Here is a 26,678-nt window from a genome sequence, read left to right as displayed (position 1 = left end):
GATAAAAAAGTAAGAACTGTAAGAATTCTTAAGTAACCAGTGAATTTAGAGTTGTTAGTGTCACGTACAATCAGTGGAGTGTATTTTAGTATTGCAAAATGTTACATAAAGGGTTTTGTTTGGGTGGTATAGCACAAATGTTGCAATATTTATTACATGAGTAAGAAAAGTTGTCTGCCTGTTTTTTACTAAAAAAAGGGCTAAAAATTATGTTGTTGGTGTGTTCGTCATTTATATCAAACTTTTTGCCTTTTATGCAAAATACATTTATTTGTTTTTCCTTTGAGATATTATATGACTGTATTACTCTTCTTTGTGATTGACAGATTTTACAAAAGAAAAAACAACCATTTTACTGTGTTAAATATTACACATTTATTGTTTTGGAGTTAATAAAGAGTGAAACATATTACCACATTGCAAGTACCCCAATTCTGGCCTTATGATGGTGTTGAAATAACTATCCCACAATTAGTGGAAAAATATTTAGTGCTCAATTGCAAAGATGAAAAGCAGCCGTCTAATGAGGAAAAGGAAAAGAAAAGATAGGACTTGGGCAGAAGCAGCGACATTGGTATGTCATAACTTTGGTTATTGCGTGACTGATAGATACTAGAATTATAACATTTCATTGTTATTTTGCATTATTACCTTCTGCAAACAATTGTTGTGTTACAACTTGTTTTCTTTGTTCAGTTTAGAGTTATCAAAACAGTGTCATAAATATATTTCGTCCAGAAAGGAATGAAATGAAAATATCCCACATAAACGAATAATGTTGTTGAAATGCTGCCCCACTCCAATATTTCTGCAATATTTAATGCTGTGTCATGATTGTGGTCATATTACTATGAAAACTTAGTATTTATGTATCAAACATATTTATAGTATTTAGCGCCATCTTTATTTATTGGTCCAAATAAATTTTATAGAATAATTGGGTTAATCACAACTTCAATTGGACAAACTCTGTGTTCCAATATTTTAAAATCTGTAAACAGGATATGTTGTTAACATAGTTGCTTCTGCTAGAATCACAGTGTTATGAAGCTATCTAAGGGCACAGAGATGATTTTCTTTGCTCTTTCATAAACGATTCTCTTATCACTAGGCCAGGGTCACCAAACTCTGGCCTGGATCTGGTGCCCAATATCAGTTCATAAACTAAATCTATAACATTGAAAACAAGCTTGATAATGAAGGCTATTTACTTGCGAAATTATTGCGGAACATCATGTAGGATTGATTCCACCCATATCCTACATTGTCAGGGAATAGATAAATATTGCTCAGTAGTAAGACATTTTAAAATTCAACACAATTTAACAGTCTGTGTCTAAATAAGATTTTGTTGAGCGGGTAAGCATTTGCTGGCCTGGAAAAAATAGTTTCACAGGCTGCAGTTTTGGAACGGCTGCGATAGGGCTTACAAGGTATGCGGTCCTTGCCATATTTTTTTTCTGTCTAACGCTGGTTTGTAACGCTGGTTTGGTAAAGAAAGAGTGCTTTGAATTCATTCAAATTTGGACAAATGTTAGTTATTGATCCAAACTTGATCCTCCAGAAGTTTGACCTCGAATGACCCAGCGGTTCACCCACAGGCCCCCGAAACGTAAATTTGTCTGACGCTCGTTTGGTCAAGAAAGAGTGCTTAAAGTGCAAATTTGTTTACCAACATGCAGAAACAAATGTTTTATAAAATGCAAATTTGTTTAGGCTATTCAACTGAGCTCAACAAAAGTCTTAGGCATTCGACCAATTTTACGAACAATTTTTGATCGGAAGTTGAAAGAAATTTCTCTAAATAAGTAAGTACTGTATTATTTTCTCCAAATAAGTAAATGTCATTTTAAAATACTTGCCACATGAAGATAGTATTTTGTAATGAAGACTGTATATATATATATATATATATTTACGCACATAAATGCTGACCAAACAATTGTTTCAGGGCTGCTGAAAACGTTCTTACGACAATGTTGAACCATCATGCCCAGTTGCCCAACTGCCCATTCTTTCGTGTGAAGGGAAGATGTGGTCTTTATGCTCTTAAAGTAAGTTTAGATTTATAGATTTAATATGTGTGATGTGTGGTTGCATTTTGACCACTACACGTACAAGTGCTCTTAAGCCATTAGTATTTTAATGGCATGTTAAAATTCCCCAGGAGTCGTGGCTAAAGAAAAACAGTGGGATCGCCCCAGACTTGAGTGATTTTACTGACCAAGGTTTGTGAACTCTAAACCTCTTTTTTTTTGCTTGTACTGTAACTATCAGTATGTTTGATAAAATTGTTGTAGTATTATGTCTGGAATAAATGTGTGCCCTTGAAATAAACAGCAAAATCTTTGCATGAAATCATAGTGCATGGCAGTCTTAAAAAATCATAGTGCATGGCAGTCTTAAAAGTTTACCAACCTGGAAAAAAATGCTAAAAATATATATAATCCCTATGTGTACAGTGCAATGTGATGAGAATGACTCTTGTAGTAACTTTTATTTGACCACACTAAAAATCTGCCATTGTCAACTATTGATAAACTTATGGTTTTTATGTAACCATGTTTATTGGCAGAGGGATATGATGAAGAAGATGATCCAAGTCCTCTTGGTGAAAGTGGTAAGCTTTATTTCGTTTTGCATTTTGTCAAAAATGTTTTTCCATTTTAAAATTTTGTCATCGGAAACCTTTTTTAAATTCTCAGACCAAGACTTGGCGGAAGAGGAAAAGGCTCCCCTTGGTTCAATGGAACTGTTGGCAAGAGAAAATCACACTTTCTCTATACATGGCAGGGCAATGCCACCTGAACCACTTCCTCGCAAGCTTTCCAAGGTAGCAATTTTACTCAATGATCGCTACTAGTTTCTCAGTTTCATCATGCTGTTCAGTTGTAACAGGATTTAAAACCAAATTTTGTGTTTAGGTTAATCCCAATTATGAAACAGACAATAAAAACATGAACTCATTGCAAGGTAAGTGCAGCTTTAAACAAAATCAAACAAACTACTGCCTTGTGGTAACAAAAAAAACACAGAACATTGAAATGTATCTTGGCAGCAGATGAGGGTGCAAATATTGGATCATCACGGCAGCACTCAATTTCACTTTTAAATGAGCGGCAGTGCGAACCATCATCATCACCGCAGCATAAGCCCCCAGAGCGAGTTATAATGTGGAACAAGCATGATGCACTGGAGTCCTACAAGAAGGAACAATCCAGTCAATTACTTACAAACCTTGACCTTGAAACACCAAACAGTATTCTTGTCAATGCGAACATGAAGGTACAATTCTAAAAGGTTTATTAGCAACACTGTGTAGTTGTCTCTGAAATGAGAAAGTTCAACTTCTAACATTATTCCTGTGCACAACTCAACCATTTTGGACATAATGCACGTCTAATGATGGCTTGTTGCGTTTTTTACAGGCCCTGGTCAACCGTGAAACATTTTCAATGCTGCCTCCATCTTACCAGTTTAAACTTACCACACTGCTACCAGAATGTGACAGAACAGTTGACCCAAGTTTGGAAAGTGATAAGCAAGTTTTAAAACCATCTGCAACTGCTTTAACCAATGAGTTTTTCTCCCAATCTTTGCAGGTTTGTAGTAGAACTGTTTTAATTGCTGTAAACATTATTCATATAATCGAATCTGTGCTGACATATTTTAGGAATGGAGGGATCGCCTTGGTGATGGAGAGTTTACTCGGGAAACTCAGTCCAGAATTGCACAAGAAATAGCTAAAGAAAGAAGCAAGATTGATACTTGGAAAGAGAAGTTTTTTGAGGAGTTTTATGGGCAAAAGTAAAAAAGTAAAGTAGCGATTTGTTGATTTTTTTACCAGCTTTTTTCAATACCTTTGCAGACAAGTCGCTGTGAAGCGCTTGCGCAGTAGAGGATCGGAAGCCAGCCATTTAATGCGTGATTTCGGCATTGAAGCTCAATTGGCAAAGTTTGCTGATCTTCGCCAAGGTAAGCACAAGCACCTTTTATTTGAAAAGTGTTACATTTGGTTAAATTGTTGTTCAATATTCTTTTGTAAATACACTTTTAAACTGTGTTGTATAATTCTTGTCAATGTTGTTATGTACAGAATTACAAAACAGCATGACCAAAGAAAATCATAATAAAGTACAAAGTCATGGAGATGTTAAACCAGTTCCACAGCGCATCAAAGGTACTCAACACATTAACAATCTCCGGCTAAAATCTATTACCACTGCCAAGCCCCGAAACACATATGCAGAGCGAATCGCAAAGACAAAACTGGCTAATTCAAGACGCAACAAGCTAAGAAACAAGATTTCACCCACCAAAGTGCCCTTTGCAAACTCTGGCCAACATGGAAAGTTGACCGGTCATTATTCTTCTCCATCATCTATTGTCATGAAACCATCTGGTGCTCTGTCTGTGCTGGCCAGGTGTGCCAATCAAAGTAATGGTCTGGCATTGAGAAACAGCAACAACAACTGTGACGATGGAAAATATAAAGACAGCAAATACTTGGATATTAGGAAAAACCAGCAGAATTATTCAGCAGCAATTTTTGACCACTCTTACACTTCCACACTTTGGCATGAAAGCATTGTAAGTTTCCTGTTATTACGTGTTTTAAAGTGACAAAATAATTGACCACGAGTTTTTTGAAAACCTCACAAACAAATCTGGTCACAATATCTTGTTGTAATGAAGTAGCTCTTTCTGATGGTAAGTTTGTAAGATATCAACATTGTATGACTAAAGCATGATCTTTTTTTACAGGAGAAACGTCTGTCATCAGAAACTTCAAGTGGCAGTGGTAGGTTATTGAAGATTAACTGATATCAATATCACTAACAAACAGTAAATAAACATGAATGGTGTAAAGCCCAGGTGATCTAAAACTGAATATTACGCTGCATAGAAAATGTCATTACTATTAGTGATGGGACGATACCAGGTTTTGAAGTGAGTACCGATACCAAGTACGAGTACCTCATAAAAATACCCTCGATACCAAGTACCGAGTACGATTACTGAGTACTTAAATATAGTGTTGTATATCACTGGCTAAATTATCTGCCATGGCCGGGATACAGGCAATCACAAACACATGCAGAAAAATGTAAAATATTGGCAAAAAGTTGCCCGTATTCTTATGGTGTACCGGCCTTCGGTATCGAACGTTGGCATCGGAAACTGAGACAAAATATTTCGATGCCGAGTACGAGTATCGATACCGCTGAAATCGTTCGATGCCATCGATACCGAGTACTGGGAACCCGTCCCATTACTAATTACTATTAAAATTATTGGTCATGTTTGTGTTCAAGCTTACTGTAAGTTTTTTGCTGTTTAATGCAACTTTGATTAGTTAAAGCTACTTATGGGAATATTTGGACCGCATTTTTTTGGCTTTACAATTTACTGTACTGGAAGCAATTGTTTGTTGATATGAGCCCATTATTCCTGTTTTAGGTCGTCATCCTACAAGTAGCAAACCAACTTTGGTTTTATGTCCTCGTGGTAACTTGGTCAGTTCTACAATGGCAATCATGAAATCAGAAACAAGAACTGTCAAAGATGAGGAAAATGTAAATAATTACCAATATGAGTTTTAACATACATTTGTCAAATCATGATTAAACCAATTTTAGGGATTTTGTTGAAATGTTTTGGACTAACTAGCATCAATGTACATTTGACAAACAGGTGCCTGTTTCCCAAATCAATCCAATTGCTGGATTTTCCAAAAAAGATGCTACTTTTAAGATAATTAAACCCTCAGCGACATCCCGAAGCACTGGAAACTCAAGCGACACCGAGCGGGTTTTAAGCATTTGTGCACGACCTCTAACCCCAGAGTCATTTGTAACTGGCAGTTCCAAGTCAACAAACTCATTTCTGTCTGCAATCAGGCAGGTTCCACGTCCTCTTGTTGCAGAAACAATCACTGCCACATCAAATGCAATGTGAGTGTCCAAACTGTATTTTAGACTTGGTTTATCTTTGCTCACTGTTGTTCTATGTCTGGAAGTATTGAAATGGGAAGCATACATGTTTAAGATTACTAACATAGGAAACTACAAAAAAATATTGACATTTGTACTGAAGCATGCATAAATGCCATCTTTATTATACAGGCAAACGAGTACAGTAACACCAGCTTCTCCACAAACAATCACAACTTCACATGTTGGAAGTCTGGATCAAGGAGCATTTACAGTTATCAGGAATCAAGTTGCAGGATTGCCTCAAACCAAGACTTCAAGGACTTTTTCAAACACAACACAAATGGCTTCTTCAGCCAAAACTATGGTTGCTTATAAGGGTTCCAATTTGCCCTCATCTGTAAAACAAAACCAACAACATGTGGTATCTAGAAGACATACTACGCCACAAGTGCCTGGAAGTGTAAATGTCAAAGAAGAGCAGCATGCTTCACAACAAGCTTATTTTCCCAATTTAAGTACAATGCCTACAGTAGAAGCTACTATCGTTCGAAGCAGTGTAAACACCTTGCCTCACCAATCTATTCCTCTTTCTACTTCGCCATTGGCTCCCGGGAGGTTGTCAATAGCTGGTAAGTTTTGTTAAAAATTCATTTGGACATAAACTGACATACGAAATTGTATCTTAGTCATTGAAGCTTTATTAATATGTTTACCTTTTGCAGGGAATAAAAGGTCACAGTCTGCAATACAAGGTACACCATCTCCACCTGGGGCTGCAGTAAAATGGGGTGCAACTTCATCACCCTCTCCTCCTATGAAGAAAACCAGAACCCTTGCAGAAATAAAGGCCCAAATGAAAGCCAAGAAAGCTGCAAATGCTGCTGCTAGCACCAGGTATGGAATACTGAAATAATAACCTTTTGAATAATAGTTGTTTTTCACATTTGGGGCAAACTATGCTTATCAGTGAAAGTAACCTGGTGATCATATGAATAATAAGATTATTTTGACAATTTTTGTAAAGCAGTTTTGAAAAATATTTAAACGTAGGTTATCTATGACTGTGTGTCTGTAATATGACAGACAAATGCATACAAAATGCAATTTCCTGCATTGTGTTATGTTCATCAATATATCTGTCATTGCTCAGGAATTTCCATTGTACGGCAAACTGATATCCTAACTAAAGCTTCCATACAATCCACAGACCTTCAACAGTGGGATTACCACAGCCTGGTGGAGTGGTTGCTAACTCACATTCACACATGTTTTGTGCTACAACTTTTCCTGTGTACTTTCCATTAGTGACCAGTTCTCCATCAAGCATGGTGGTTCCTCCATCAACATCTCAATCCCTCCCCACAACAGCTAGTTACATTCGCTTGCCCACAACTGCCACTTTGCCCTTGGAAAGGTTACAGTGGGTCAGTAATTCGTCAGTTTTATCCACCACAACCAAAACAGAAAGTTCCAATACAGTGGAACCGACCACCATGCAAAGCACTTCAACTACTTTAGGACAACCAATGAAAGACAGTCAAGTGTGTATTTTTTCTTTGCTTTGGTTTTGGAGTAAAGTACAGTACCTACATATTTAATACATGTCTTACTTTCAAGCATTTTTAATGAAACAGTTCTTGTTGGTATGATTGTTGGCACCATTTTTTTAATGTGAATAACTATTTGCCCATAAACAGATCAACACCAATGAAACCGTCAAAACCACAGCACCAAGCAACAACAAAGGAAGAGGAAAAATTACCCTAAAAATTAAGGCGGCTGGATCTGCTATATCATTAAAAGTAAGCAAAAAAATGTCTTGGACCGCATGCCCTGCCATAGCTAAACCTTCACAATCACATTTAGTATTTTTAACTGCACCAATATGATCGACATGTTATCCTCAGCTTGTAGACTTGTGCTGCACGAAAAACTTAACGTTGCGATCCTTTCAGGTTGATGCCGACGTTATCAAGAAGGAACTCAAGCGCAAAAGTCCTACTCTTGTTACCTCAGAGGACGATCACCGCCAAGGAAGTGATGAATCCTCATCCAATGACAGCATCTCTGACGACTCGGAAGATGAACTTCAATTTCGAACTCACAAAAACACGGGATTTTCTACCACTAGGCGGAGCTCATCAATGCGTCATTCTTCTGGGTCCGAAAGCGATTGTTGCCATTTGCAACAGAGATGGTTAATCGGACAAGCAAGCGACGGCGCAGGAATTTTTCCCTCCAAACAGTCATGTGATAACAATCCAATATCTGTTGGGCCGAATACTACGTCATCAACACTGCTTCTTAAACAGCAGCGAAGTTCAGCAGTGTTTGGGCAATCTCCCTATAATGTCAGGTGGGTAATTCGTCCTAATAAATTCTGTACAAGCTTAGTTGTTTCATGGCTGATTTTGATTTGGTGTTTGTCATCTATGCATTTATGTAACACCAAATTATGAGAAAACAAAAATGTTTACAAATCCACGACTCGATCGAATGTAATCTGGTTTGAAATAAACGATTTGGCTATAGATTGCCGGTTTGGTATTTTTAAAGAAAACAATATAACTTTTGAAGCCATGCCAATTTGTTCTTAATACATTTTTACATTACATGTATTCAGCATCAAACCACCCAGTACAACCTGCGACGCTTCTTCATCAACCACTTTCCCGGGAAACTCCCTATTTCAGTCAAAACCCTCGTCGCTCTCGTTTCGTCCCGTGCCGGTGTGTGGATCGTGGTCTGCAAACATGGTAATTACCTGGAATATAAGGATTTTATGTTGTACGTAAAAGCAAGTCCAATCCAGCTTGTCTTTCAATAACGTTTTTGAAGCACAAAAATTGTTGTAGAATTTTACGAGTTGTATACAAATTGATGGTGTAACGCGGTTTAAATCTTAAAATGATGTTTTGTTGCGTTTCGTTAATATTTGCTTTCATATCCTTGCAGTCTGCCAGCACGGCTATCACCTCAAGCACAAAACCTGTAAACTCATCTGCCTCCAACTATCCGAAACCCAGCAAGTACAAGTCAACTAGCAAAGGTATGTGCATTGCTTCATTGTTAACATACGCGATTTTGTGTGATTTTAAACAATATTACGTTCCTTGACAGGTAAAAGCATGAAGCATATGCAGGAACTCGCAAGATCGAACATGATACATTCTGATGACTCAGCAGACGACGGTGACTCGTCAGATGATGACGATGATGAACCTGGGGACGTTTCCACAACCACTGCCTCAGAAAACGACAAGGTGTGACGAATTGATACATTTTTGTGGACTCTTAAAACCTTTTCCTCGTGGTAGTTTGCAATTTGCATCCGATTTCAGCACTTTTAGCTGACATATGTCGAACTTCTGTGGACGTGTTAACTAACATGCTCTTCAGGTTGGAGACTTAAATGCACTGAAATTGTAAACAGTTGCTGATACACTCGAACCCTGTTTTGGCAATAGACTAAAATCTGCTCCCATCAAAGGGTTGGAAATCACTGGTTTAACTTGAGATTTCAGGTCATAAAAAGCACAATCTGAAACGTGTTCTGTGTTCGAAAATTTCAGTTCCGCATAATTGGATTCGTTTTATGCATTGAATTTTGTCTTGACCTTGTGCTCTGGAGACAACTGCGAATATTGCTTTGAAAAAAATAATATTTGGAAACCATTGGTGGACCTGTTTGACTGCAAAATTACGACACAAATATAACAGGATTTGCCCAAACGTTTCTACGTAATTCTCAACTGGCTTTAATCTGATTATTGGCTTTACTTTTAGGAAAAAATATAGTTCTACAAGTTATAAAGTCCCTGGATATTAAACTGTCAGAGGTTTTGGATGTGTTTGTTTTTACTGTTTTCCAGTTGATCCGAAATATGCTAATGATATAAAAGAACATTGAAAAAAAAGTTTTTAAAAACAGTAACAATTAAGGGTGGAACTTTATAAATTCACCTTTCCAGTGTTATTTTATTGTAGTATACTGAAAGCGACGATTCTTCTCGGTCGTGGTTGCCAGGTCATCCCGATTCGCCTGAATCTTCACTATCAGAAGACAACACCGCCACCAAGCGACAAACTCATTTTACGCTCAAAAAGGAAGTAAAAACGAGGTATGTGAGAAACGTGGCACTACGACAACCAATAGCTTTTTTGAAAAAAATAGTGATAAGTTGCTAAAGGTGAAATCAGGCGTCCATTATTTTTACAATCTTAAACGGAAAGCATTTGCGAAACATTTGTCTTCGGTAACCAAGCATCCAAGGATATTACGTCTACGGTCTGATTTAGAACAATCAGGTCTGGAATTTTTCTTAATTCGGATGTTTTTCAACAGACGAGGAAAGACGTCAGCGAGCAAAGTTTTGTCGATGGCAACGCAAAAATGAAATCCGCGCCATCAAAACGGAACTTTATGCACTTATCCTGTCAAAGGTGTCCCTCATCCACGTGTTTCAAAATGTGGATTTCATGTTCCTTGCGTTCAGCTATTGCTTCTTATTTACCGTCTGTACAATCTTTGAAAGGTGGCCGACCACAGTTCCAGCATTCTAAATTCCCATGTTCGCTGTGCACAGTTTTCGTCAGCCTCATTTGCACATACAAATATTCATGTGTTGTTTTGCCAGCCGAAACCCATATTTCTCTGGCTAGCAAGCCGTTGCTGCTCCTACATGCATTTTATGTTGGTTGCTTTGCCGAACGATTGTATTTTTCAATAAACCATTGCAGATTTTTTGACAATCCGTTAATAAAATCTATAAATCCTGTACCTTAGGTTTTCACTTTTAAGCTGCAGTTCATACTATCTTAATTGCGGTTTTGTTTAAAGATTGAAATTAAAATTGGATGATCTTTAAGTTTAGGCAAAAGGGATTTGACCTTGCACATTTATATTTTTGCCTCAAATTTTTTGTTTGATTCACCTTGTAATTTTATGTTAAAAATTAAATTTCAGAAACAAAACACTTGATACACGGGTTGGGTTTGTGTCAGAATCAACTGCCATAAGCTTGAAGAAGCTGGCGTCTTTTGGGTTAAACTACTCGCATCACTTCTTGATTCAAGCTCATTGTGCCTAACAATATTGCTCTCATTGTTTTAAAATTTAAACTTGCAACAAGCAAAATATACACATGTATTATATAGTATTTTCTGCCCAAACAACAAATTTAGATAAACAAAAAAGCAGAAAATAAAATGAAACTATGTATGTACAAAAAATGCACACTTAAAGCCATCCAGTGTACTCAAGAAACAGTGATTTCAACAATCTTGCTTCATAGGCAACACACTTCTTGCCATCAGGGGCAACTGGACCTTCTGTCAAAGATGGTGGAGCATTGGACACTGGTATATCTCTGCCGTGCAGTTCACAATGTTCCAAAAACTGTATGATATCATGCAAAACAGCATCCCGAATAGACAACATCTGTTTTCCCAATGTTTCAAGTAGTGACAACACACACCTTTTGGCGTAAAACCAAGTGTCAACCCCTAATTTTCTGTTGTATGGTTCAAGACTCTTTATGACTCTAGATATGCCAAAGTCATAGTTGCCCTTTGCACAATATAAGGTGCCAATTACAATGTTGACAATGCACAAGTGGAACACTTTGCGATCTGGATCATCATATGACATTTGTTCCTCTTCTTTTTCAATCTTTCTCATCAAATCCTCAGCCTCCTCATTTTGGCTTGTCATAATGTAAGACACACAAAGATTTGCCAGCACCACCGCTTCAACATCTAAGATCCCATCATAGTGCTTTTTAACAATTGGTTCGTAAAATCCAGTTGCCTCTTTGAATTTGTTTTCCTGCATGAAAAGGACATGTGCAACATTCAGCCTCCAAACATCATGCTCATTACAAAATTCAACAGATTTGCGGAAGATTCTTTCTACAGCTGCATGGTTTTCACGATCCCAGTATATTTTTGCTTGCTGCATGAGTACTGGAATGTATTGCTCCAGCGCTTCATCATAATCATTTACTGTATTCTTAACAGCCATTTCATCGTGCATATCTCTTGCCTCTTGAACCTGTTTTGTAAGCTTTCGAAGTGTGTCAATGTGCCGATTAGCCATTTCATCCAATTTGCGAAATGCTTCTTCAGCTGCCGTTTGTTTGGTGATGACTGCATCAATAAATTCATACAGGTAGGGTGACAAAAACTTGTATGTATAATCGGCATACTCAGCCAGCACATCAGCAGCCAAATCAAGATACTCATGCTTGAGATATAATAGCAAAAGATTTCCAAATGTTTCCGATGGAAATGTGTTTTGCTGCAATAAGAACTGTAATTTCTCAAATCCTTCGGTTGGTTTTGTTTGCATGTTCATCAGTGCCAAGTTGTGAAGTGTGTAAGGGTCAAGTTCTTCCTCTGACCTTGGTGGCATATCAGTAAGAGCTTCACCAGCAGCCTCATAGTTTTTCAACTGATACTCTATAGCTGCTTTTAGATTAAATGACTCGACTAAAGCAGTTTCTTGCAGTAGTATAGAATTCCCCACACTTCTTACATCAATGCCATCTGTTGTCATGCCGACACTAAGCTCAGGGTGCTCACGGATACCTTTTTCAATTACATCAGCAATGTGCTTTAATGCAGGAGCATACTGCTTTTGTCGATAGTAGCAGAGTGCTATGTTATAGGACAGACTGGCTTTGTAACCAGAAAGCTGAATTGCCTGTTGAAATTTTTTGCAAGCTTTTTCATACTGGTTTTCCTTGTAAAGCAAACAGCCCATGTTGATTACATTATCAGGGTCTTCTTCATCACTTGACTGTTCCACAAGGCCTTTAGCACTGGCAAAATCCTCTTCCATATATTTTATTGCTGCCTGCACCTTTTGGACTTTTGCTTGATATGCTGGATTTTCAATTCCAAACGAAACACGCAAGGCAGTCTGGTAATCACCTCCTTTGTACAATGACATCACATAGTAAAGCTTGTAGTCATCAACTTCAGGACAAAGTTGAGACAGCTGGTTGTAGCAGTCAGCCGCATTTAAGAAGTCTTGCCCATAGTAGTAGCAATATGCAAGCAATGATAAGGTGGCACGTAGTTGTGGCTGCTTTTGCAGTTCCAGGTTTAGGATTTCTATTGCACCAGCATACTGTCCATTTCGTATTTTCTTGTAGATGGTGGCTGTGTACTCCCCATCTTTAATTGCTAGTTGGTTCATCATTATGGCAAGCCTTATTACTAATAACACAAGTGTGATCTCGTTGATTAAACTAGTATAGCTAAGTAAGAAATAAATTGAAGCATCTCAGCATGTTGTATGTAAAGCATTTGTTAAAGGTCAATCATTTGTTTTTTGTATATATATCTTTGTTTTATAAACTAAAACAATTAATGATATCTATCTAATTAAGATACTTCATTAGTAAAAAATAGTTTAGTCTGAAAAAAAAAAACACTTTCCAATACAGTCTTAACAGCTAAATCAAATAAAACTTTAAGTTTAAACATGTTTCATTTTTCCCAACCGATTTTCTTTGAATATTTTTCCTGCGCTTTCTATGCTCTTTTATTATTTTTCTTGACAATTGCGAAAAATATGGACAGTAAGTCACCTGTTCTTTAAGCCCAGGGCATGAATTCCAGCCAAACAATTTGTCTTGTTAGTTGTTACTAAAGCAACTTGAAACAGTCGTATTTGCGATTCGGAAGAATGCTCGCGACGCGATGGTGCGTGGCCATTAAATGTAGCTGTTACTTCCTAATAGAAATCGTGCCTTTTGTTTCAAAGTTTGGTCCAGAGGTCTCAGCAATGATACTATACGTTAGTATCATTGGTCTCAGCGAACACCACAGTATATGCCTAAAACACAACCGAAACCGAAAGTTGTTTCATGTTAAGTCCTATTTAGTCAAATTAAACTACAACAAAAATTAAGCTAAATTTAATGTCAGAACAAAACCGGTTTTCGTCAAACTTGAGACCAAACAGGACCCGAAAAGTCCGGTCCCACTCCTACACCCACATCTCATTTATCCTCAAGATAATGTAACGGTGCTGAGGCCAGAAAACGCTGTGGATAAACTTTTTCGTCTAATTTGCTCTTTGGGGGATTCGGAGTATTAATAGCTTCCTTATTTTTCTACAAACCGGGTTCAGTTTCAGGCCGGTATGCGGCACATTGACAACAAAAAATCACACACAGCATATATTTGCACATGTGTAGGCTATTTCTCAATAATTTCAGTGGCACCGGAGTTTGAAAAATATAGAACAACGCGGTTGGCATGACGATCTTTCACTTGATTCCTATCCGTAAACGTACAAACTGTAAAAAAGTATAATATAAAAACAAACCAGAAAAATAAGCTTTAAATCATTTAAACTGAACTTACTAGTCTGCTACAACAGCCGGAAAGTGGGTAAATATAAATGATCGAATAGCCCAGCGGCTACACATCGGCTGATATCTAACAAGGGGATGTCTTGACAGCAATGCATCCTCGTAGGCTTCTAAAACTGGAGTTAAATCTTTCATTCCTTTGTTGCAGTAGTTTTCCATTTCTTTTACCTGTCCCCCCAAAAATTTAGATGTAGGCTTTACAGTAGCAAACTTTTACAACCATATGCGCTGCCAACTTACACGTCTGTCAAACAAATCCCTGCCGTAATCTTCCTTTACTTCGTCGGTCATTTTTTCCCACATTCCATCACCAATCTGTTTCACACTCGACTTCGTAAAAATATTTGTTCCAGCAATATAGTTTCCCGGCTCAATGATGGACACCTGAAAATATTAAAAATGATAAACATAGTCAAAAGATTATACTTGTACAAATTTGTATAAAACACAAACCTTCACTCCCCAACGCTTCATTTCGTAACGTAAACATTCTGAAAATCCACCAATGGCGTACTTTGTAATGGCATACACTGAACGTGAAGGTGCTATCATCCGGGTCCAACCGCTTGCCATGTTAACAACACGACCTTTGGATCTTCGTGCAATTTAATTGAATATTGTGCATTATTGCGATACTTGGTCAATGTGTACTACCTTCTTAACAGCGGCAGAAACGCCTTGGTGCATCTAATGGCTCCCCAAAGATTAACCTCAGCAACATGTTTGTACAAATCTATTGAAGACCATTCAACCTCTCCGAAGGCCGAAATACCAGCGTTATTAATAATTCCCCATAAACCTGAAGAAGGTAAAGTAGCTAAAAGTAACAAACATTTGACTTTGATATTTTGATCCTGTACCAATTTGATCGCTCGGTAGGTGTGATTTAACATACAGAACCGCATTTTGAACTTCGGACTCGCTTGTCACGTCCAACTGCAAAACATGCATTCGCCCTGATCGAATACGCATCAGTTCTTTAGCTCCATCGCCACCCCTGTCTTTAAAAAGACACCCTAAAACATACACGGAAGGTAAAAGTATGAGCTGATTAAGTTTATACTGATGTTGATCACCTGCAAATACGTGCATTCCGGCAGAATGAAGCCGTTTTGCTGAATTCAGACCAAAACCGGTGTCACATCCTGTTATGAGCACAGATTTTCCAATCGGCGACAGCCTTCCTCTGGGAAATACGGCAATCAGCATCATGATGCCAAAGCACAATCCGAAATACAGTAATAGCTGGTGGCATGGTCCTAAACACGGGTATTTTAATGCTTTTCTGTACAACGTGAAATTACGAAGATACATATTCAGCCTTGGGTTGAGAATGTTGGAGTTATAGCCGAATTTATGATAACAAAAATTGTTGCAAAATATTTTCAAAAAAGTGACTAATGTAAGGACACCTCAAACTTACACCTATACTTAGGTAGGCTACAAAATAAGTTAACCTTGTGATTTATAATTTAGTGCTTTAAGTACTTCACGGTGTAGTATGTACAGCTAACCAACTACTTGTGTTTAAAATAGCTTGCATTAGAAGCTACTTTTCACCAAGCCCCGAGTATAGAGTGCAAATCAAAAATTACCTGATTGTTCGATGTTTGTTCCAATGAATTTACTTGCCAACGGCACCAGATAACCAAACACGAGAGTAAAGACGGCTGATGCAAAAATGCTTTTGCCCACAGTACCCGTCAACATGGCTCTTCAAAGTGTAAACGAAATTGTTCTAAAGTGTGACTAATCGTGTTTAGGCAAAACACTAACAGAAGGCGGACAACACAAGAGGAATGACAAAGTTTTAAAGACGTGTTACGGGTGCTGGGTGCTGGCCTGGTATGTAAAGAACATGGCAGTGTCTGTCTAAACTATAAGGTTAACAAAACCTGATAAGAAACCAACAATGCCCAAGCCAGTGCACACACAATCACATGTACGTCTCAACGTCTCAAGTGTCTTTTTTGCTCCTACATACTGCAAACATGTGTAATGAACGCTGTTTATAACCAGAACCATACAGAAATTACTTCCAGTAAAGCTGGCTAAAGCTCAATTAACTGTTTATCTTCACAGTGCACAAGTAGGTTGCGTGCAATCAAGCGGAACCTGTTTTTATCTGATTGCTTTATGCTTCGTTGATTTCTGCGTCTCCACCGAATGTCCATTATTTTTAAGTTTATTTCAAGCAAACCAAATGTTGTTTTTTTGAATCGTATTCATCAAAACAATGTTTTTGTTCCCTTGAGTTGTTGCATGCAGTTTAGTTTATAAATGTGCCACAAAATTTTCCAAAAAAATGACAAGAGTGACATTACCAAAATATGATTCAAAAGAACCGGATTTAAATAGTGGGCTATAGTAAAGTTTCGAAAAAACTTTTGCGGCCGAGTTATTATAAACAATAATATAATCCTAAAAGCATATAGCCTATTAAAACTGATGGAAATCGAAAGGTCATCGCAGCTTTTTTTCATTTAATGCGAAATTCGCTGCTATTTCCGTGTTATAATTTGTTCTAAATGCGATTCTAGCGCAGTTAAACAGTTTGGAGCGGTTTAATAAAACAGTTTGGATCTTCTTAAAATCTTGCCACTGTTTGCTGGAACCCGTTTTCCTCGCGAATTTTGTTTATCTGACCAACATAAATTTGCATGGCAAACTTATATTACTTATACTTTCCCTAAAGTACTGATGCAAATTGACCTTTAAGTTTTAAGATCATGCAAATAAAGTGTAAAAATGAACTACATAGTTTTGGTAAGCGGAGAAATTAACGCAAGCAGGCGTTTAACAATTTGACTTTACACATTTTTAATGACATTCAACAACGTATTTAAAACTGATTCAAGGGCACTCGCGCGTAACTTCTTTTATCTTTCTGTCAGTGCTGACCGAACCTAATTAGTCTTCAAGAAAATTTGTACACCAAAACTTATCAATTTGACTGTTTGATATGTATACTTATTAGGCCTATTTGGTAGGAGAAAGTGCTCGAAACAGTGCATACCGCTTAATTTGCAAAAAAATGACAAAAACAGTTTTTGATTATCCAACTTAAATAAAAGTTTGAGACATTGTTCTTTTTTAGGTAATATTTGGGTAAATTTTGACCGGCGACTGATTGCGGTTCATCTTTTGGTTTGGTGGGACAAAGAACATGTTCCCAGACATTTCAACGTAATAAGTATCTGTTCATTGCGCAACACATTGGTCTCTTTTTGCGGGGTTGACCACCAGCATAATCAGTTACATATAATTGCAGTTGAACAATTCAGAGATCAGAACAGAACGGGTTCAAAGGTGCAAATCTCCTACTTGAAACCCAATCCATAGATGTATATACTGTAAAACACAGCATTTTTTCCATCAACCTTGAAATGTTTCTAATTGAAATACTGAACTTACTGGTCGGCTATAACAGCCGGAAAGTGGGTAAATATGAATGATCTAACTGTCCAGTAACTTGACATAGGCTGATATCTAACAAGAGGATGTCTTGAAAGCAATGCATCCTCGTAAGCTTCCAAAACTGGAGTTAAATCTTTCATTCCTTTGTTGCAGTAGTTTTCCATTTCTTTTACCTGCCCCACAAAGAAATTTGTAGGCTTTACAGCAGCAAACTTTTACAACCATATGCGCTGCCAACTTACACGTCTATCAAACAAATCCCTGCCGTAATCTTCCTTTACTTCGTCGGTCATTTTTTCCCACATTCCATCACCAATCTGTTTCACACTCGACTTCGTAAAAATATTTGTTCCAGCAATATAGTTTCCCGGCTCAATAATGGACACCTGCAAACATAAAAATGATAAGAATACCTCGGCACATTATGATAAAATTTCACGCGTTTTTGTCATCGCATATACAATTTGTATAACACACAAACCTTCACTCCCCAACGCTTCATTTCGTAACGCAAACATTCTGAAAATCCACCAATGGCATACTTTGTAATGGCATACACAGAACGTGAAGGTGCTATCATCCTGGCCAAACCACTTGCCATGTTAACAACACGACCTTTCGATCTACGTGCATTTTAATAGAAGTTTGTTCTTTGCCGTGTGGAATTATCTGTCTGGTCAATGCATTTGTGTACCTTCTTAACAGCGGCAGAAACGCCTTGGTGCATCTAATGACTCCCCAAAGATTAACCTCAGCGACATGTTTGTACAAATCTGTGGAAGCCCATTCAACTTCTCCGAAGGCCGATGTGCCGGCGTTATTAATTATGCCCCATAAACCTGGATGAAATTTTGAGCACAGGATCAAATTAAGTTTTAGTGCTATTGGTCAGATAAGTTAATTGTTACCTATTTGATCGCTCGGTAGGTGTGATTTAACATACAGAACCGCATTTTGAACTTCGGATTCGCTTGTCACGTCCAACTGCAAAACATGCATTCGACCTGATCGAATACACATCAGTTCTTTAGCTCCATCGCCACCCCTGTCTTTAAAAAGACACCCTAAAACATACACGGAAGGTAAAAGTATGAGCTGATTAAGTTTATACTTGATGTTGATCACCTGCAAATACGTGCATTCCGGCAGAATGAAGCCGTTTTGCTGAATTCAGACCAAAACCGGTGTCACATCCTGTTATGAGCACAGATTTTCCAATCGGCGACAGCCTTCCTCTGGGAAATACGGCAATCAGCATCATGATGCCAAAGCACAATCCGAAATACAGTAATAGCTGGTGGCATGGTACTAAAAACGGGCGTATTGTTGCTCATTTGGTCAAAACATAGAAATAAGTTATATTTACCTGTATTTTCTGAGAATATCATTTCACCAATGCATTGACATGCTGACGGAAGCAAATACCCAAACACAAAGGTGACTAATGCAGATGCAAAAACACTTCTTCCAAAATCGCCCGAAATCATTACGCTTAAAATTACTGATAAAAGTTCAATTCGATAAAGATCTTTGCTTTATGACTTTCTGTCAGCATAAAAACTTGATGTGTTCCGCTGCGTGGCATTGGTTAAACATTAACCTGTCGATGCAATATTTACTAAGTTTAGCGGCATTTCTCACTCCGTTGGCTAATCAATCAATCAATCGATCGCCCAGGACTTGGCGTCCCCTCGCTTTGATGGACACAAGTTTCATCCTTTGGATCGTATCCCTCTCTAGCTTCAGAAGAGGAGTTGCAATCAGGAGTTTTTTAGCACCCTCCTTTTGCCCGGCACTATAAGGGCCATTTTTACTGCAAGGCAGCAGTTGCCTCATGTGGGTGAACCGGTTTTAGTCGGTGGCCACTCGACCCGCCGTTGGCTAATTATCAGTATAAAGGTCCCTAAAATATAGCTAAACCATTGTATTTTCAATTTGGTGAGTGATAAAGGCATACAATTTGGAGTAGACTAGCGCTAGCTAATGATAGCAACCAAGTATAAAAATGTTCTTTACAAAATAATATCTACAAGGATTTTTTGTGAGTGCCATTGTAGTTCAGGATGACAGTACCATAGGCCTACCGTAAGTATTGAGTTGTACGTATACCACATATACCTCGTTGCGAAAAGTGTATACCATTCCGTCGTAAAATTCCTCGATTGTGATGTCCTGTTTGTGTACAGTAGCCGAGTTTGAAATAAAAGTTTAGATTAAACACAACCTGTAAGTTTAAGTTGAGTCTTTTTCGCATGGCGAATGAAACGTATATAGAGGGAAAATGCACCAAGAACCTAAAACAATCAACAAGACGAAAATATATCCGGTTGCGCAACTTTTAGGCGTTATAAAGGGCAAAATAGTGAAGGACGCAATTGGTAAATCATAGATAAACGCACTACAAATAAGTTATCTCGTCTTTTAGGCCATGCAGTGTTGTCTAAATAAGCTGATTCATTACCAAACTAAATTATTCAAAGTAAGGCTAACCAGTTAAGAGTTATTAGCTTGTTTTTTGTCATAAAACCTGACAGGAAAACCACATCTGTAGCCCCCCCCCCCCCTCCCCCCCCCCCCAATCTAATAGCCCCAACCGTCTGCATTTTTTTGCACAAATTGCAACCAAAAATACCATCGCATATTTTGACATGCGATTTTATTCTGTGAGCATGTTGTATGCATCAATGACTTTAGGCACACTTACAGAAAATTCGTTTTTAAGACTTTATTCTTCCAATAACAACTGAATTCCATTCTTTTGCACAGACTGGACCAAATACAAAAAAGTCGAAGTCTATATGCAACATGTAACTTCATTTAATGATTATCAACTTGCAGAAAAGAGCTATACTTTAACCCGCAGAAATAAAAAATAAATTTCAAAATAACATTGGGAATCTGCCATACTTGGCAGCCATGACATGGCAACCATCGATTTGGGAATATTTCTTATCTAACATGCCAAGTTCCAAAAGTACTTAATACTGTGTTTTGCTTTTTGGTAAATGAACAAAATTAATTTGCAATTTGGTTTTTTTTGCCGTCTATATGCAAACGCAATTTTTCAAAACCTTCTCCAAAATGCCTTTAAAAAGTCCTCTGTAACTTTATGTGGAAACTTTTCATTTGTTCTTTTAAGTGACATAACAAAGCATACGGACGTACACGAAACAATTTTATCTCGTTTGTATTGTCAAAAGTTAATGAGTGAAGTGTGCGTGTCGTTTTAGCAGCGTTTCATACCGGAACGGAACGAAACGAAATAACGTTATTCGTTCTGAGCAAATTATTTATTTCGTTATTTTGTTCTGGGCCGATATTTTCATTTCGTTCCGGTCTGACCGAAATAAATTTATAACGGTATTTTTCGGTATTTCGGTCTTAACAACAGAACATTTCTTTGTGGTCTTTACAGCTTAAGCGAAAAAAGAAAGAAATTGCAACACACAAAAATTATTGTAGGTAGTTGTTACGTCACATAACATTTGTCAATGATGGTCAAACGAATGTCCATTGTAAGAGCTTAACGGCGCGAAATTTTCAGCAATTGTTTCACGTCAAATGTTCAGAACGAAATACCGGAATAAAAAATAAAAAATAAAATATTTTTTCATTTTTAAATATTTTTTCGGTATTTCGTTCCGGTATGAAACACTGCGTTTTAGAAAATAATATTTCCAACTTGTTTCTTAACAGGCATTGTGCGACAGCTTGGTTTTAAACTCGGTGGCTGTACGTGTTTGCGGAGTTTTTTTCAGATAATTGCGTCATTCTTGAATTATTTTTTTAACGATATATAGCAGTTGCAAGTATTCAAAGTTACCAATACCGTAACTATATTTATTTAATGGAGTTTTCAGCTTGCGTAAATTAGGTTAATTACTCTAAATTCAAAAATCATTTAAAAATAGGGTTTTGTAAAAGAGTTTATTGGTGTTGCGATCGAGTGCAAAAAGTTAAGCATTCTTGCCTTATAATCATTTTTCGGTTGAAACAAACTACTGACAAAACAATGGCAAACGGCCGCGTGTAGTGCTTTTGCAACTGAACAAATCGTTTTATTATTGTAGAGATGTATCGAATTCTGTCAAATTCTTTAATTCTATGTTTTACCTTTTTTCCGGAAATAACAAACTGTATTGCAATTGGCTGTTTTACCTTAGCATTGTGGTAAACGGCTCTGGTACTAAAAGTTTTTTTCAACTATTTTGGTGTTTTGTTTGTGTTGTATACTGTATGAATACGATTTGTTTATTTATTTTGCTTATTTGCACGATTTGTTTAACTGACATAGATCATTTTTTCCTGTTGTTTGACTTTTCCCAACAAGTATGGGAGCTTCTAGCAGTGTGTTCACAAACGAGGAACTTCAAGAGTACTCAGTAAGTGATTTGCTAGCTTTTTAATTACTTTTGAGTGTCAACGTTTGTTTAAAATTACGTTTTATTCAGGAGCTTACGTTTTTCTCAAAAAAAGAAGTAATACAGTAAGTTGACTGTTTTTTACTTGTATTTATATTATCTAATCATATTGTGTTTGAAATTGGAATACTGTACTTGCAGTGTGTTTGAAAAGTTTGTAGAGCTTGACCCTGAAATTTTAGCAAATAGAAAAGGATACAGACTATCCATGGAAAAGGTTTGTCAAATGCCTGAGCTGAAAGTCAATCCCTTTAGGTAGGTCGATAAGTGTGACATTTTGACATGTGTGTAGAGCCGTTTTTATTCCCCAGTGACAGAATTTGTCGAGTATTTTCAACATCAGAATCATTTGATGGTAGTCTCAGTTTTGAAGATTTCCTTGACATGATGAGTGTTTTTAGTGACCAGGCTCCAAAAGGTCTGAAGGTTGAATATGCCTTCAAAGTATATGGTAGGTATCCTTGTGTTAGGTGTTTGTCAGTAAACTAATCTTTCTTGTGTCGTAATAGATTTCAATGAAGATGACCTTCTAGATACAGAAGATATTGAAATGATTGTTACCAGGTTGACTGGTAGTGCTGGAGCTCTTGAAGAAAATGAAATGGAACAACTGCTTATGAATGTAAATTTTTTACTGTACATTCCTGATTATATTTTAAGCAAAAAAGGTTTGTTTTGTAAAAAAAACCCATTGAATTGGGAAACCAGAAGATGTTTTGCAATAGAAATACGATGTTTGGCTTTGGGTAAAAAACAATATTTGTAAAAATAGCATAGGCTAGTTTATTTGTTTTCAACCAGTTGATGCAAGAAGCTGATTTGGATGATGATGGCCAGTTGTCCTATGCTGAGTTTGAGCATGTAATTTCAAAATCACCAGATTTCCTCAAGTAAGTTTTGAAATGTTGATTTCACTATGTAGCTGAACATGATTTAACCAAAATGATTTCTTTTTTAGTTCATTTAAGATAAGACTTTGATCCCTGGTCAACTTTGCAATGGGATGTAATGCAGTAACATGTTTCTTTCATGCAGTTTCCACAATATGCATTTAGTGTGCCTTGTTCTTGCATCTCTACTATTCACTGTAACGTGTACAAAAATAACAATATGTTCAGTATTTGTGCCTTGTTATCAAATTTGCCTTTGTGTTGTTTTTTCCGGTTCGTTTTTTTCTCTGTATGGTTTATGTTTACCAGGTACCGTAACTTACACTTTTGTACAAAACATTCCATTTTTCATTTGCACAATTCATTGATTTTGCCTGGTCATTTCCCAAATTTGGCGTTTTTAAACAGTCATACACATCGCCACTTCTCCTGCGTCATGGATAAAGGAACACAATTTTTGCGTCATTGGTCACGCCTACGTTTGTTATATTTTTTTATGGTCACTGCCAGTAGAAGCAATTGAAACATTGGCTAACTCTTTGAAATCCAAATTGGGATTTTCATTTTGATATAGCTGGCTATTTTGGCAAGGCGCTTAGTGGCGAACCTATGATTATGGCTTTTGGTTGTAATATTTTTCGCGGTGTATCTCCGTTTTGTTGTCCTTATACATCACCTTTCTTTATTGAACACGTGGCTGAAAACTAACCTAACGCGGAAATATAAGCTTTGTCCCTGTTCATACATACGTTAAAACAAATAGAGGCCTTCTGGACAAAAAAAAACATTGTGTGGTACAAACGGAAGGTTTTGTTTGACATTTATTTCCAATAAATCGGTTTTTTTTTCGGTTATTTTGTGAGAAAAGCAACTTGCCAGTTACGGAGAATGTTTTTTTTTATTTGTTTGATAAAGTGTGAACGATCGATTCCTACTTTCTAAACATATTCTTTTAAACGTTTTTAAACTCTCGTCTTTATTGAAAGCTGTTGTCAGTCAATATTTTGTGTATATGTGATTTTTACTTTTGTCAAGTAAGTCATAATTAGATAGCCCTAATATATAAGCGACTATACTAAAAATGTGAACTTTGAAGGGGTCAGTAAATTCTCTTTTCGTTGCATGGGTGGCTCTGATAAGAGCCGTTTATGTTCTTGGTATTTAGGAGCTTACTTCTTTCCCTTCTTTGCTGGCTTCTTTTTTGCAACTCTTTTTGCTGGTTTCTTCGTCTTTCGCTTGACCTTCCTTTTCTTTGGAGAACGTTTCGCCGAACGCTTTTTCACCGGACTCTTGCGCTTCTTTGCCTTGGCTTTTTTCTTTTTTGGTGACCCGCGCTTCTTTTTGCCGACCTTTGGTTTCTTTCCCTTTTTGGGTGAAGCCTTAGCCTTGTTGACTTTATAGCGGCCAGCAGCACCAACACCAGTGGTCAAAACCAACTTTTGGTTTGTAACCATAGACTTCAGATTGCGAGATATTACTTTCGCTGAAGCAGCTGGTATCTCGAAATTAGCCTGCAAATAGCTCGCAATAGCCTGGCGACTGGCACCTTTGGGCTTGCGAAGTGCTTTGACTGCTGACACAATCATATCGCTGTACTTCGGGTGAGTAGAGGTGGGAGCTTTCTTCACCTTCGGCTTGGTCTTCTTGGCCGGAGCCGACGACGGAACGGGAACGGACAGTGCTTCTGACATCGTATTGATTGCAGATAACTGAGGTAATAATCATGGGCCATTGTTTACATTTAAAAGGCGATTCTGAACGTTTACGAAACGAAGGCATTTTTTGCGCCTGAAAGTAAACTCTATTTTTTGTTGCTTTTTTTTCTTAAATTCGTGTTTGTTTGACATTTATTTCCAATAAATCGTTTGTCATTTTCTGTTTGGGATATTTTGGGAGATAAACGGCTTGCCGGTTAAGGAGCTTGTTTGTTTGTTTTTCAAAAATGTTTCAACAATCGGCGTTTAAATGGCGATTGACTAAACGACAATAAACAAGAATTGAATGAAATAAAAGGAAAAGTGTACTAAACATGAGTACAAAATGATAAATTATTACGATTTTGGGGCCAGTGAATATTGATGGATACACGTAGCCTAATCATTCAAACTACCACATTGCTATGATGTTAAAGCAAATTATAAAAGGCATTTGATTATTTCATGAAATTGACCAATAAACTACAGATGGTACCAGTGAAGGAAAAGTTACCCAACTATGCAGTGACGGTTGATCAAGGTTATACTTGTCTTGAACTTGGGTTTGATAACAAAAGTCTATCAACTTAAAATTAATCAACAATTCTTTGATTATGTTTTGATACAATAAAAAGATATTAGCAATTGTTTCATTTAAGATGCTTTTTTGCAATTTCAAATGTAAATTAGGCATGTTTTTGTGGCTTTTGGTTACCTGTAATCTCAATAGTTTTAAAGAAGTTTCATGGAATTTGAATACTTGTGTTTCTTTTTACTCTCAATTGTGTTCTTTTTCGGATAATAATGGGTCCCCTTCCCTGAAGGGGACACATATTGATTTTACTCAAATTGTTTGTTGGTTTTTCTTCTTTTTTTTTCTTCCCAAAGTTTGTCCGACTCGTTTTTCTATCAAATGTTCGATGGATGTGGCTGAAACTTATACAGATGGTAGATAAAGTTATGTAGATGTGCATCCCACTTTGTTTGTCCAAATAACCCTAGTATTTACCCCGCTACCCCCTAAAATGGGTGAGTTTGTAAACAGTGTCAGAATTGGCTGAAATTTGGATAGCTTGTAGAGTATGCCATTTATAGTTGTCGATTGTTGTGTTCAACCCTGTAGCCCTAACATTTACCCCACAAGCCCCCAAAGTGTAAAACGTATTTGTATGTTACTGGACACCACAAACGAAAGGTTTCTGTTGCTCAATAGTGTTACAAGGGCAAGCAGTTGTATGTTACTAGTTTGTGACTTTGTGGATTGCTTGGTGAACGTTTTTCGGCCATATGGCAGTTAGGGGGTTGTTGCCCTATGACGGCCCTATGACGTCAGAAACATTAACCGTTGTTGCTCAAAACACCTCTAGTGGTCGACATTTTAAACATTGGCGGATTTTGCTGAAATTTTGCAGTACTATTGATTCAGTCATTGAGGTTTCCTATTTTTTTAGTTTGTGTGTCGGACCCCATTATAGTTACCCCACTAGCCCCCTAAAATTGGTCAGTTTTTTTAAACAGTGTCGGGATTGGATAAATTTTTGGGTAGTATGTGGACTATGCTATTTGTAGGTTTCAATTGATGTGTTTTACCTTGTAGCCCCAACATTTACTCAACTAGCCCCCTAAAATAAATGAACTTTTGAAAAACGTCCTAATTATATGAAATTTTGCAAAGTTTATTAAACATACTAAGTCCTAATGTTATGATTTGCCCTGTAGCACCGCAACTTAACCAACTAATTCCTAAAATAGGTGGCCCTTTTCACAATGTTCGAATTGAATGAAAACCGGACAGCTTGTAGAATTTGCTATTTATTTTTTGTTTTACCCCATTATGCCACTACTTACTCCTTCGTTTCTTTGAAAAGGAACGTTAAATAGGACATACTTCAAACAATATATGGGGTGAATCTAAATTTATATAGTTTGTACTCAT

The 26,678-nt window shown here is 37.2% G+C and overlaps 6 protein-coding genes across 7 annotated transcripts; 2 read left to right on the top strand and 4 right to left on the bottom strand.

Annotated features, from left to right (window-relative positions):
- The first annotated feature begins 328 nt into the window (after positions 1 to 328).
- LOC145230501 (uncharacterized) lies at positions 329 to 10,716 on the top strand. Of its 2 annotated transcripts, none has more exons than XM_080095936.1 (25): positions 329 to 574; positions 1,717 to 1,808; positions 1,952 to 2,054; positions 2,168 to 2,228; positions 2,576 to 2,620; positions 2,706 to 2,833; positions 2,925 to 2,973; positions 3,062 to 3,285; positions 3,429 to 3,602; positions 3,674 to 3,807; positions 3,869 to 3,975; positions 4,097 to 4,590; positions 4,765 to 4,801; positions 5,461 to 5,576; positions 5,695 to 5,954; positions 6,126 to 6,565; positions 6,659 to 6,830; positions 7,144 to 7,477; positions 7,634 to 7,738; positions 7,892 to 8,292; positions 8,560 to 8,692; positions 8,892 to 8,985; positions 9,057 to 9,199; positions 9,924 to 10,057; positions 10,282 to 10,716. In XM_080095936.1, exons 1-25 carry the CDS (start codon positions 506 to 508, stop codon positions 10,331 to 10,333), a joined length of 4,101 nt encoding a protein of 1,366 aa, XP_079952062.1. In that variant the 5' UTR covers positions 329 to 505; the 3' UTR covers positions 10,334 to 10,716. The 2 variants fall into 2 exon arrangements, with proteins under 2 accessions (XP_079952062.1, XP_079952061.1); XM_080095935.1 differs by having other exon boundaries at positions 3,059 to 3,285.
- Positions 10,717 to 11,068: 352 nt separating this feature from the next.
- LOC145230503 (intraflagellar transport protein 70A-like) lies at positions 11,069 to 13,337 on the bottom strand. Its single transcript, XM_080095939.1, has one exon. The coding sequence runs from the start codon at positions 13,138 to 13,140 to the stop codon at positions 11,176 to 11,178; it is 1,965 nt and encodes a 654-aa protein (XP_079952065.1). The 5' UTR covers positions 13,141 to 13,337; the 3' UTR covers positions 11,069 to 11,175.
- A 775-nt stretch (positions 13,338 to 14,112) lies between these two features.
- LOC145230506 (D-beta-hydroxybutyrate dehydrogenase, mitochondrial-like) lies at positions 14,113 to 16,390 on the bottom strand. Its single transcript, XM_080095950.1, has 8 exons — positions 15,916 to 16,390; positions 15,397 to 15,579; positions 15,181 to 15,336; positions 14,975 to 15,119; positions 14,774 to 14,915; positions 14,561 to 14,704; positions 14,313 to 14,488; positions 14,113 to 14,245 (listed from the first exon to the last, which is right to left on the bottom strand). Exons 1-8 carry the CDS (start codon positions 16,028 to 16,030, stop codon positions 14,227 to 14,229), a joined length of 1,080 nt encoding a protein of 359 aa, XP_079952076.1. The 5' UTR covers positions 16,031 to 16,390; the 3' UTR covers positions 14,113 to 14,226.
- A 1,074-nt stretch (positions 16,391 to 17,464) lies between these two features.
- LOC145230507 (D-beta-hydroxybutyrate dehydrogenase, mitochondrial-like) lies at positions 17,465 to 19,224 on the bottom strand. Its single transcript, XM_080095951.1, has 8 exons — positions 19,104 to 19,224; positions 18,863 to 19,045; positions 18,646 to 18,801; positions 18,432 to 18,576; positions 18,219 to 18,360; positions 17,980 to 18,123; positions 17,735 to 17,910; positions 17,465 to 17,671 (listed from the first exon to the last, which is right to left on the bottom strand). The coding sequence occupies exons 1-8, from the start codon at positions 19,222 to 19,224 to the stop codon at positions 17,641 to 17,643; spliced, it is 1,098 nt and encodes a 365-aa protein (XP_079952077.1). The 3' UTR covers positions 17,465 to 17,640.
- A 2,723-nt stretch (positions 19,225 to 21,947) lies between these two features.
- On the top strand, positions 21,948 to 24,924 carry LOC145230186 (calcium and integrin-binding protein 1-like). Its single transcript, XM_080095570.1, has 7 exons — positions 21,948 to 22,119; positions 22,189 to 22,223; positions 22,300 to 22,413; positions 22,470 to 22,609; positions 22,668 to 22,780; positions 22,960 to 23,048; positions 23,117 to 24,924. Exons 1-7 carry the CDS (start codon positions 22,069 to 22,071, stop codon positions 23,136 to 23,138), a joined length of 564 nt encoding a protein of 187 aa, XP_079951696.1. The 5' UTR covers positions 21,948 to 22,068; the 3' UTR covers positions 23,139 to 24,924.
- On the bottom strand, positions 23,776 to 24,739 carry LOC145230187 (histone H1.0-like). The gene has a single exon (XM_080095571.1). It carries the CDS (start codon positions 24,737 to 24,739, stop codon positions 24,218 to 24,220), a length of 522 nt encoding a protein of 173 aa, XP_079951697.1. The 3' UTR covers positions 23,776 to 24,217.
- Positions 24,925 to 26,678: the final 1,754 nt, after the last annotated feature.

Source organism: Phallusia mammillata, chromosome 5 (assembly GCF_965637545.1).
Source record: "Phallusia mammillata chromosome 5, kaPhaMamm4.hap1.1, whole genome shotgun sequence".
Taxonomy (NCBI): Eukaryota; Metazoa; Chordata; class Ascidiacea; order Phlebobranchia; family Ascidiidae; genus Phallusia; species Phallusia mammillata.
Note: the sequence above shows the minus strand (reverse complement) of the source record. Positions and strands in the feature narration are given on the sequence as shown.

Bases quoted from the DNA above. Each gene is read 5' to 3' on its own strand.
- LOC145230507 (XM_080095951.1), bottom strand. From the start codon at position 19,224: ATGATTTCGGGCGATTTTGGAAGAAGTGTTTTTGCATCTGCATTAGTC. The intron at 19,046-19,103 runs GTAAATATAACT...GCCCGTTTTTAG, and splicing joins GATATTCTCAGAAAATACAG to TACCATGCCACCAGCTATTA. The intron at 17,911-17,979 runs GTAAGTTGGCAG...TTTGTGGGGCAG, and splicing joins GGGATTTGTTTGATAGACGT to GTAAAAGAAATGGAAAACTA.
- LOC145230501 (XM_080095935.1), top strand. From the start codon at position 506: ATGAAAAGCAGCCGTCTAATGAGGAAAAGGAAAAGAAAAGATAGGACT. The intron at 1,809-1,951 runs GTAAGTACTGTA...CAATTGTTTCAG, and splicing joins AAAGAAATTTCTCTAAATAA to GGCTGCTGAAAACGTTCTTA. The intron at 3,976-4,096 runs GTAAGCACAAGC...TGTTATGTACAG, and splicing joins GTTTGCTGATCTTCGCCAAG to AATTACAAAACAGCATGACC.
- LOC145230187 (XM_080095571.1), bottom strand. From the start codon at position 24,739: ATGTCAGAAGCACTGTCCGTTCCCGTTCCGTCGTCGGCTCCGGCCAAG.
- LOC145230186 (XM_080095570.1), top strand. From the start codon at position 22,069: ATGGGAGCTTCTAGCAGTGTGTTCACAAACGAGGAACTTCAAGAGTAC. The intron at 22,414-22,469 runs GTAGGTCGATAA...TTTATTCCCCAG, and splicing joins CTGAAAGTCAATCCCTTTAG to TGACAGAATTTGTCGAGTAT. The intron at 22,610-22,667 runs GTAGGTATCCTT...GTGTCGTAATAG, and splicing joins ATATGCCTTCAAAGTATATG to ATTTCAATGAAGATGACCTT.
- LOC145230503 (XM_080095939.1), bottom strand. From the start codon at position 13,140: ATGATGAACCAACTAGCAATTAAAGATGGGGAGTACACAGCCACCATC.
- LOC145230506 (XM_080095950.1), bottom strand. From the start codon at position 16,030: ATGTTGACGGGTACTGTGGGCAAAAGCATTTTTGCATCAGCCGTCTTT. The intron at 15,337-15,396 runs GTGATCAACATC...TGTATGTTTTAG, and splicing joins CGGAATGCACGTATTTGCAG to GGTGTCTTTTTAAAGACAGG. The intron at 15,120-15,180 runs GTACAGGATCAA...TACCTTCTTCAG, and splicing joins CCTACCGAGCGATCAAATTG to GTTTATGGGGAATTATTAAT.